This window comes from Petaurus breviceps, unplaced genomic scaffold, assembly GCF_028583685.1.
Source record: "Petaurus breviceps papuanus isolate PSGF00001 unplaced genomic scaffold, PetGlider_PUasm1.0 174, whole genome shotgun sequence".
Classification (NCBI taxonomy): domain Eukaryota; kingdom Metazoa; phylum Chordata; class Mammalia; order Diprotodontia; family Petauridae; genus Petaurus; species Petaurus breviceps.
The window spans coordinates 59,797,458-59,808,589 of record NW_027185761.1 but is presented as its reverse complement, the minus strand read 5'-3'; the positions used below and the strand labels follow the sequence as shown (position 1 = coordinate 59,808,589).

Below are 11,132 nucleotides of genomic sequence, written 5' to 3'. Positions count from 1 at the left end.
CTTCTCTCTCCTCCTTCTCTCCTTCCTCTCCCTTACCTTCCTTTCCCTCCTTCCCTTCCCTTACCCCTCTGGTCTCCCTTCTGTTCCCCCTTCTCTCTCCCCCTTCTCTCCTCCCTCTCCTCATCTCCTCATCCCATTATCTTATTCCCCCTCTGTTCCCTTCCTCTCCCTTCCAAATGGTGATGAAGACCACAACCTTACCACCCCTCGAACACACCCCCTTGAAGGATTATAACTAGCAGGGGGAAGCAAAGAAATATTCTGTGGCTTGGCCCCCATTAGGGAAATCATTAGATCTGAGGCATCAGTCCCTTTCATCTTCCTAATGCTTTTCCTCTCAGGGAAGAGGAGGGCAAGGTAGCCTTCTATGCCTGATGTTTTTGTTTCTACTGAAGCTGGTTGCCAGACTCTTGCCCATTTCCTGCCAGCTGAGTTAAGTAAGCCCTGCTAGACCTGGGGCGGTGGGGAGGGGCTCCCTTACCTGAGACATCAACAGGCCCAGCTGAAAACTGTTAGAAGCTTCCTTGTTAACTCAAAGATGGTTCTGAGTCCTCAAAAGGGGGATAACACATTTCCTGGTGCGAAGCCTTGAGCACCATTCCCCATGGACCATATTTTCCCACCTGATGTTGTTACAGGTAGTCTAACTATATTCCTTTTATGTAACCTCACTAAAAGTCAGCCTTCTCCTTGAAATCAATATTGTCCATTTTCAGGATATAAAATGCTGAAATGAGGTCATATTTGCAAAGTCTTTTGCAAACCTTCAAGAGCTCTGTGTGAGCTCTTGTTATTATCATAATGATCATTGTGGTTAATTCCAATCCCCTTTGAAAGTTGTCAGTTGCTAGTATTTGGGTTAGTGGAGGGGGCTTCTTACTATCCCAGAAATCATGAACACCATCACTTCCTTCCTTGGTGGTAGAAACCTCAGGTTTCTATGGTTGGGAGAGTATTTAGAACTCAATTTACAACTTCACTTGATTGAGGTTCATGAGTCACAAATGAAGGCATTCAGAAAGGAACACAGACTAGTAGGACATTTTTGAAAGTAACAAGTAGATTTTATTGCCCATTTTAAAAAAGCAAGTGATATGACATGGAAATCCAGAGTTTTAGTTTAAGAAGTGCTGCCTGCCTCTAAGATTCTTCCTACATCTAAATCTGTGATTCCATGAGCCAATAAGACACATGTCTCCTGGTTTAGAGAGGTGACTTGTTTTTTTTTTCTTTCTGTGTGTGTGTGTGTGTGTGTGTGTGTGTGTGTGTGTGTGTGTGTGTTAAGTGTCTGAGGCTGGAACCAAACTCAGGTTGTCCTGACTCTAGGGCTGGCAATTTACTCACTGCGCCACCTAGCCGCCCCATGAGATGACTTGTTTTTTAAAAAATGTTTTATTGATTTTTTTTTACATCAGTCATTTCCAAATATCCCTCCTCCTTCTGTAATATAAGCCTTCTCTTATAACAATGAAACATAGTTTAGTGAAGCTAGCCGATGATTTAATGGCCTTTGATTTTTCCAAAAACATGGTGACCAGATTATTTCATAACTTTAAAAACAAATGTATGAGCACATGCTTGCAACACCCAGCACCTATCTTCTCCTACCTCTACCAAAAGGAGGGAGGGATATTCCATCGCTGTTCTTGGAGATCATGATTTGGCTTTGCAATTACTCAGATGTTTTTCTTCCTTTTGGTGTTGTTTATAAAAATATTATTATTATGTAATCATAAGAGTGATTCATTTAAAAGGATTTAGCAATGGATTGCTCTTCAGCTAGACTCGGAGGAGAACTGAGTTTGAGGAAAGGAATTAGACTTAAGAGGATCATAGCAAATATAACTAAGTCCAAGGAATGAATTAACATGGGCAGGAATTGGCCAATGGGATAAATTGTCAGGATTGACCTTGGACTTATGAAGCAAGCCCACCCATTGGTAGATGACCTGGGGGGAAAGGGATTGGTCTCCTCCTTTCTGCAATAGACCCCTTGAAATGACTAATGCCTACATGAGCTGATGTCCTCTTCAGGTAAGAAGTTAGCACAAAGGAGTGCTTGGCCAGCATTAGTGACTGGCTTTATCACCCAGCAGCCTCAGAGGACAAATACTCTCCAGGGAGAACTCTGGCTTGACTGGGTTGTGGTCCTTTGTTTTTCAGGAAGGAGTCGTGACCAAGGCGGAAATGCGCTGTGTGGTTCATTGTAAAAACCCTACCAAGCAGCAGGGGTTATGCTGCCCCACCTGTGCAGGTAATACTCTTGGGAAGGAACAAAGCCGAAGCCGTGCCAGGCCCTCGGGTGCTCCATCCCCCACAAGCTCCAGGTTACTTATTACTAAATAAGAGGAGGTCCTTCATCTTGCCTGAATGTCCTTCCTAGTGTCGCTTCCCAAACAGTGTCCTGCACTGATAAGTTCCACATCATTCTAACAAAACTTTAATGCTGTTTAAGAGAAAACTGGATGAAAGCTTGAGCTCCTGGAATAAAAATAATAATAACAACATGTAGAAACTCACTCTATAGATGTAGATCTATTCTTCCTCCTCTGAAATGTATAGGCTTAGAGAGTTCCTCTGGTCCCTGACTCCCAGTCAGCCCAGCACACTGTGGACCACATAGGCTTTCTTAAGCATCCAATTAGCACCACTTTCAATGGGTAAGTAGCTCCTGAGATGCCAGCCCCTTTAGGGGCTCTGGGAAGGCCACAATTTGGACAAGGAGCAGGGCAAAGCCTGATTGTAGAGGGGTGCAAAGCAGCATGGGACAGGAAGAGGTAGTGTGGAAAGAGCTGAGGACTTGGAGCCGGAGGGCCTGTATTAAAATCCTACCTCAGCCTCTTATTCCTTATTTAACCACTGAATCTCTTGAGACTTTAGTTCCTACTCTGTAAAATGAGGCTTGGCTCAGATTGATTCACCTGTGAATTAAGAAAAAATAAATTTAGATTTTTAAAAATTAAATACACTTTTATTTAAACATGTTTGATAACTATATCTCAATATAATTAGCTTCCTTGATAATCCTCTGTATTTAATTTTATGCATTTAAAAACATTGTTCCGAGAAAGGATCCATAGGCTTCACCAGATTGCCTCAGGCCTCCATGATACAACAAAGGCCAAGAAGCCTAGGTTGAGACTTCCCTGAAGGCCCTTCTAGCTGGGCTTGTGGTCCTATAGCCTAGGTAGGTGTGAATGAGGAAGCTCCCAGAGTGAGTAAACTTCCTCTTCCTACAGACTTGTCTCCCCATGGTCACCCTCTCAGGGAACTCGCCCACCTTGGTCTGTTCCCCACTTTTCTGCCCTCCCCTCTCCCCCTTTCCAGAAGTAGCCTTTTTTAGTTTCTCCCACTGGGTGAGTGGGGGCAGGTATCTGGGATCTCACCCCCCCTCAGGCTTTGTGGCCCAAAGTCCCAACTTCTCAACTGAGTTTGTCTTAAGAAATTGCTGAGACATGTTCTGTGGTCCCTGCCCCGGTGCTAAAATTACTAGCTATGACTTTGAGAATCACATGCTGGTGATATACAGCCCTGGGGGAAGTTTCTGAGTCCCCATCTTGGGGCTGCAACTTCCCTTATTCAAGCTTGCCAATTCAACTCAGAAGGGTCGAACACCCAGCCCGAAAGACTCCAGAGCAGAAGCAAACTACATTAGGATGTAATTGGGAAATATTCAACTAGCTAACTAAAAATAAAATAAAACATAGATAACATTAAGATGTGGTTTTCTGTAGCCTGCAGGGATCCATAGGTATGCTTTTAATGACTCCTGTGTCTATCTGAATTTGACACCTAATGCCTAGAAAATCCTTTCATTTGGCTTCTCGGTTTGCCTCACATGATCCCGCCCAGGGAATCTGCTTTCCACTCTGGGAGGGCCATTGGTAAAAATCAGTTTTGAAGGAATGATTGTGTGTTTCCCATGTTTCCAGAAATCCCCCAACACATACACATACACACACACACACACACACACACACACACACAAACTGTTTAATATTGCATTACCTTGGCGGCAACCAAGGATGGTGATGAGGAGACCAGACGTTTGCTGAAAATAGAGACTCGGGTCGCTAGGTGGACTTAGGGGAAGCTTTCTGCTCTTCTCCTGCCACAGAGTCCAGCACAACAAGGACATGCCTTAGCCTGGATTGCAGGTCAGCAGACAGCGAGGTCATCGGAAGCTCGGGGTTGCCCTAAGGCTCTCTCTATCCCTCCCCTCCCCCATCTTGTAGGACTTTAAAAAGTCCTATTGATTTTCTAAAAGGAATTTCCATCATCTCCAGCATCTTTCCCCTGCTTTGGGCACACAACATGAGATTTGGCCATGACAGTGTCTTCCTGCCACCGTGGTCTCTATCTATATTAATCTTCTGCAGGGCAGGACTCTCTGGGGTCAAGGGGACTTCCTCTTAACCAGAGGAAAAGTCAACTCTTTGTACTTGGACTTGGTTCCAAAGGGCATTGTGTGGAGATAACATGATTTTGCTGGTTTGGAAATAGAAGTCCTGATTCGGGGTGTGTGTGTGTGTGTGTGTGTCTGTGTGTATTTTGTACATTTCACACTTCTCCCATCACATTTTTAAGGGAAGGACATTAAGTCACATCTGAAGTACCCCTTTGTTCTCCATGCCTCTTTCCCTTCCATTTCCTAACATCATAGGATGCTTGTGAAGCTGGCAGAGTAGATGAAATACTAGACTTGAAGTCAGGAAGATCCAGATTCAAATCCTCCCTCAGGTGCATCTTAGCTGTGTGACCTTGGAGAGCTCTTGGCCTCAGTGTTTCCTCATGTGTAAAATGGGAATGATAACAGTAGGTCCTATATCTCAGGGCCAGTGTGAGGATCAAATTAGATCATGTAGGTAAATCACTTTTCAAAACTTAAAGGTCCTAGAAATCACCTGCTTTGAGCACCTCACTTTGCAGATTAGTAAACTGAGGCACACAGAGGTTAAGTGTCTTTGTAAGGTCATACATTTAATTAGTGACAAGGCCAAGATTCATGCCCACATCCTAGCCCTTCAAGTATCCCCTGAGACTTTTGTCCCCTCCACACTCTCCTCCATTGTTGGCGGCTCAAAAATTATAATTGTTCTCCTCAACTGGTCCCCCCCGCCCCCTTCCCAAACCTTTAAGGTACTTTGTTCCAGTGTAGATTTGTATCATTTTATAAAGGAAGGATTCTTTGCCATAGATAAGGAGAAATCTCCCCCTTCCTCCTTTTTTCTCTCATAATTGACAGTTGCTAGTGCTTCTATCACCCTCTCCCCAATTACCTTGTATTTATTTTCCATGCAGTGGGTTCCATAGATACTTACAGAAATGGTAAGCCTGCCTCTTGTTCTGTGGTCTTGGGGAGAACCTCCTGGAGCCAGCGTTATGTGTGTGTCAGTATATTCAATAATGTATCTGAGCCTGCATGTGTGGAAGGCATCTCCAGCAGAGATTTGTACACACGTCTTCCCCTGCAGAACGTTAGCACCTTCAGGACAGGGACTGTTTCATTTTTGTCTTTGTATCACTAGCATCTAGAAAAATGCTTGACTAGTAGGTGCCTGTCAGTTTAGTTATTGTTTTATTGATTGATTTATTGTTTGATTGGGGAAGAAGAGCAAAGAAAGTGGATGGGGAAAATCTGAAGGACAGCATGAGTCGGAGATGCTTAACTAACTAACTAACGTTTTCATTCCCTTTCAGGATGTGTCTTTGAAGGAGTTCAGTACCATGAAGGGGAAGAGTTTCAGCCTGAAGGGAACAGATGCACCAAGTGCTTGTGTATTGTAAGTACAAGCCTGGGTCTTTCAAGGGGTTCGTTCTCTCTTAGGCTGCCTACCTAGAAGTGTCATGCATTGGACTTTTCTGTCTGCTCTATTCTTCTTTGGCAGAGTCTTTATGGAGCGTTGTGATTCGTGGTATCGAGGGTGTGCATGACAATGCCGTTGTCATTGTAGCCCATCATATCATGATCATTCTTTTGACCCCACTGTGGGAGGAGTTTTCTTTTCTTAGGGCCAGAGGTGGAAGGTATGAATTCTAGGACTCTGGTGGCTTTCCTTTTCTTTGTAAGGAACCTCAGAGGCCCTCTCATTTTTAAAGATGAAGAAACTGAGGGCTAGAGAGGTGACATGATTGGTCATGGGCCTTGAGGCAGTTATGCTATCGGGGATAGGCTGCTAGATGGCACAGAGCAGAGCACTAGACCTGAGGTCAGGAAGACGTGAGTTCAAATGCTGCTTTAGTCACTATTTGACTGTGGGTAGACCGATTGTGGTTCTGTGACTCAATTTCCTTGCTTGTAAAATGTGGGTTTTAGCCTCAGCTGCTAAGGTGGTTTCCAACTCAAAATCTTCCATCCTCTGACAATACAGGGGTGAGGAGAAGTTCAGAGTTCATGGCTGGAGACAAGAAGGATACAATTCCCACCCCCAGGAGACAGAAAAAGCCAGAATTTATGCACCCATGACTATTGTCCTCAGTGTTAGAACCCAAACTGTACTAAGCAGTTTCTGAATTCCTGTCCTGGGGATGAAGGGCAACGATGGGGAAATCTCCCTGGGGTGCAGCTGTTGGGGCAGGGGGAAGGAAAGAAACTAGTCCTGGAAACATGCAAGTGTCCAAAGGGGAAGGAAATACAGAGGCTCTAGTACCAATTGTTGTATCTGTGGAGTTGGGGAAGGCAGAGTTGGAACCTCTCCCCTCTATGTGGTATACTTAGCGTTCTTTAAACCTTCAACCCCAGAGCCAACGCCCTAGTCTCTCTACCTTAGTTCTACCTCCGATTAGATTGGAGAGACAAAAACCTTGACACAGCTTTTTATTTTAATTAAAAATATTTTTATAAGCATTTATACAACCTTTACCTCTCACTGTCTCTTCCCCAAATGAATAGGAAAAACAAACAAATAAAACCTCATCACAAAGATGAATAGTCCAGCAAAACAAATTCCCACTTTGGCTGTGTTAAAAAATGTCTATCTCATTCTGCATTTTAAGTTCCTCACCTCCCTGGTAGGAGATGAGTGGCCTGTTTCATCTTCAGGTTTCTGGATTTGAGGTTTATTATTGCATTGATCAGAGTTCTAAAGTCTTTCAAAATGTTCTCTATGCCATTGTTGCTGCTACATAAATTGTTCCCCTCGTTCTGAAAACTTCCCTCTGTATCACTTCCTAGAGGTCTTTCCAGGTTTTTTCTGAAACTGTACCATTTCGTTTGGCACAAAATATTTCACTTCATTAATACACCCCGATTTGTTTAGCCACCCCCCCCCAATAGGAGACACATCCCTTGCACTTAGTTTTCAAGTTTTGGCTACCACAAAGAGTGGTTATAAATATTTGTGTACATATGGATCCTCTTCCCATTTCTTTGATCTCTTTGAGAATAGTTCTAGTAGTGGTATGGTGGGGTCAGAAGGTATGGACAGCTTGGTAAAGTTACAAGTATAATTTCAAACCAACCTATAAAGGCTGACCAATTCGCAGCTTTGTCTCACCCACATTGATTGTTTTCTGCTTTTGTTATCCTTGCCAGACTGAGGGGTGGAAGGCAGAGCTTCAGAATCACTTTAATTTTTTTTTTCAGTATCAGTGATTTGGAGCATTTTCGTATGGCTGTTTATATCTTGTATTTCTTCCTTTGAAGCTGCCTGTTCATATCCTTTGGCAATTTTTCTGCTGGGGAATGGCTCTTATTTTGACACATCATTGGAGAGCTTTATGGAAGCCTTAACATTAACAATCACAACAACAAGCCAGACATAAACCCCAGGTGGCAGCAGAGGGAAATCTCAGTTCTTGACAGGCTGCTCAAAATATCTCTTTAATCCCACCGAGTTACAGTAGTGACTTAGCAAGCTTTTAATCCTTACTAATAAAGAGCAGACCCTCGGAAGAGGACTTGTGCCTTGGTAATGCTGCTTTAGATATTAAAGAAAACACACAAGGGGCTTTAGGATCTGAAATTCATCAGTCCAGAATCACATGTGGCTCCTCATAAATCACTGGGGTTGTCAGGACTCTGTCTGACTCTTCTCCACCCCCCACACCCAGCAGAAAGAGCCCAGAATAAGATAAACAGCAGACCGAGGTCAGGTCTTACAGGGAAGGAGGAAGGGAGGAAGGGAGGAGATAAGAAGTCTGGAAGACAGGCAGTAAGGAAGAAAGGTAGGAAAAGAGGGAGAAAAGAAGGAAAAAAGGAAGGAAGAAAAGGAGGGAAGAAAGAGAGGGGGAAGGAAGGACAAGAAGCAAGGAAGGGAGGAAGAAAGGAAAGGGGGAGAAGAGGTAAGAAAGGAGGGAAACAAGGGAGGAAGAAAGGGAACAAGAGAGGAAGGAGGGAAGGGAGGCAGGGAGGAAAGAAGTAAAGAAAGAAGAAAGAAGGGGAAAAGGGAGGGAAGGAGGAAGGAAAGGAGGCAAGGAAGGAAGAGAGGAAGGAAGGAGGGAAGGAAGACAGGGAGGAAGGAGGGGAAGATGGAAGGAAGGGAGGAAGACAAGGAGGAAGGAAGGGAACAAGGGAGGGAGGAAGAAAAGGAGAGAAGGAAGAAAAGAGAGCAGTTTGGGACTAAGTGCAGGAAAGATGGTCATTCATTTATTCATCCAATCAAAAAGCATTTCCCAAGTCCCTACTATATGTTAAGTGCCAATTAAATTCAATTGACCAATATTTACTAAGTGCTTATTATGTACCAGGGTTGTGAGAGATGCTGGGAATACACAGACTAAAATGAGCAGTCTTTGGCTTCAAGGAGATGACATTCTACTTCCCTATTCTGTGAACAAACAGAAGTCATTTAGCCCTGAAAGAAATGGGAATAAGCCTGTTCAGGCCCAGATGCACTGATTTTTCTCTGCTTTTCTTCTCTCAAGGAATAAAATTAGGCTGATTCTCTCTAATCGAACAGAAGGCATTTTATTTAGGCTACTTCTCTTGGCTATATGTTCCAAAGGAATAGCAGCTGTCTGTGCCATATCAATATTTGACTTTCCAAATAAAGATCATTTCTAAATATGATTTGCCTAGGGATGGCAGACTTTTTTTCCTCATTGTTAATGTTTGGATTATGTGTCAGAAGTAGCATGATTTCATGGGCAGGAAGGCCTGGATTCAAATCCTGCCTTTCACACTAACTTTATGACCCTGGCAAATCACTAAATCCAAGGACCCCTGGCAGCTAAGATTGAAAGCTTCAGTTAGACAGTAATTTATATAGACATACCTAGGTCATTACTAGATTCAGAAGACAATTCTTCGTTGGGTTGAGAATTACCTTTTGTATCCTACTTTGCATGGACTTGTGGTGCCCAACATAGTTCATAACCATAAAACCATATTGAGTATGTTTGTAACCAGCATTGTGATTTTCTATAATTGGATTGCTAAAAATGAATTATTCACCTAATAAATAGAATGTTCTTGCAAAAAAAAGCTACAGTTAGACATGTTGCTCAAATACATCAGTAGAAGATGTTTCCACATTGGGATTTCTCTAGCAAAAACCCCCCAAATTCAGAAGGTGTAGAAGTGAATGAGGAAGTTAGGCATTGATCCTCAGCTATCCATGAGACAGTTCTTTAGAATTATGCAATTTTCCATCTGGAAGGAAATGGAGAGCTCATCTATTAACCCCTTGGCTTTACAGCTGCACAAATGATGAAACCAATGATGCTCTGAGCAGTTCAGTGACTCACTGAGGATGAAAGAGCTCCCCCAGTTGTGTTTCTGTTATACTCTGCAGCCTCAGCCTGGGTAGGGCTTCCAGACTGAACTCAAATCCCTCCTCAGGTGCTTGGGAGCTGTATGACCTAGGGAAGTCTTACCCAGTCTGAGAGCCAGCTTTCTCAATTCTAAAACGAGGGGGTCAGACTAGATGTCCTCTCACGTCCCTTCCAGTTCTATGTCTATGACCCTGTGTACCTAAGACTCCCTTGAGAGTCTTAGAGGTTACTAGATTATAAATGCCTTGATATCTGTCTCACAGGATGACTGGCACATAATTCTACTTAATATGTGCTCAAATGAGTGAATAGATAGGTACTCCTCTCCCTCTCAGGATCACTGGGACTTTCCAGCCATTGACTCTAATTCCTGTTTTCCTTTATTTTTCAGATGAGGAAACTGAGGCAGACAGTGGCTAAGTGATTTGCCCAGTGTCACACAGCTAGTATGTGTCTGAGGCAAAATTTGAATCCAGGTGCTCCATGCTCCAAGCCTGGTGCCCTATCTACTAACCTACATTGCCCATAAAACTAATCCTGTTGATGTTAATTGGATGATTGCTTAGCTTCAATCTTTACTTCAAGGGAAGAGATGGGGAGAAATTGGAAAGTTCTTGAGAAGAGGGGGAATGAGGTCAGGAATACAGTCATTCATTCACCTTCCAAGTTTCCTTTCTCATGCCCTCATATGAACACAACCAGTTTCTTAATTTTCATAAGTGCTTTTTTCTTTTGATGTAGCACGTTTGAAAGGGAGGTTTTGGCAAGCCAGGGCTCTGATGGGAGAAGGGTAACCATGGAGACGTTGGAATGCAGTGCTCCCAACTCCCAACTGGGGCTCCTCCTTCCTCCCATAATTACAAAATCTCTATTTCGTTGGCCAGGGTTGCCCTGACTGTAGGCTCGAGGGGCTCTGGCATGTGAGGTATGTGGGAGTGTAGGGTGCCCTCATGCTGAGGGATCCAGGTTTTACCCAGGCCTGATGGCACTCAGAACCTCCAGCTGAGAAGGACAGGAGGAGGGGCCGGAGGCGTCTGAGATTGCTAGGTTTCTCTATGAAGAGGAAGGTTGGGTGTTGTAAACCTGCCCATAATCTGGGCAAGAAGAAAAAAAATAATTTTGCTAACTTTTCTCTGATGTTGGCAAGGACTCACTGAAAAGAAAACACCTGGCCTTGAGTTTATTCAGGTCTCATAGGTATTTAGTATCTGTAGATTCCAAATGGGATAACAGATAGAGAGCTGGCCTCAATCACTCAAAAGATCTGTGTTCAAGCCTCTGATTGGCAATGTGACCTTGGGCCAGTGCCTTAACCTCCTAGGGCCTCCACTCCGCCCCCCCACCCCCCCCCCCCCACACCACCACCCCCCCCACCGAACCTAAACAAACCGCCCATGACGCATATCGTAACGCTTCTC

The 11,132-nt window shown here is 43.8% G+C and overlaps 1 protein-coding gene across 1 annotated transcript in view; it reads left to right on the top strand.

The window, feature by feature from the left end:
* The window catches only part of BMPER (BMP binding endothelial regulator), a 304,854-nt gene that overhangs the window by 81,893 nt on the left and 211,829 nt on the right, over positions 1-11,132 (top strand). Inside the window, exons 5-6 of the mRNA XM_069084281.1 lie at positions 2,164-2,254; positions 5,701-5,783. Coding sequence (XP_068940382.1) covers positions 2,164-2,254; positions 5,701-5,783 — 174 coding nt within the window. The remainder of the gene's footprint in view (positions 1-2,163; positions 2,255-5,700; positions 5,784-11,132) is intronic.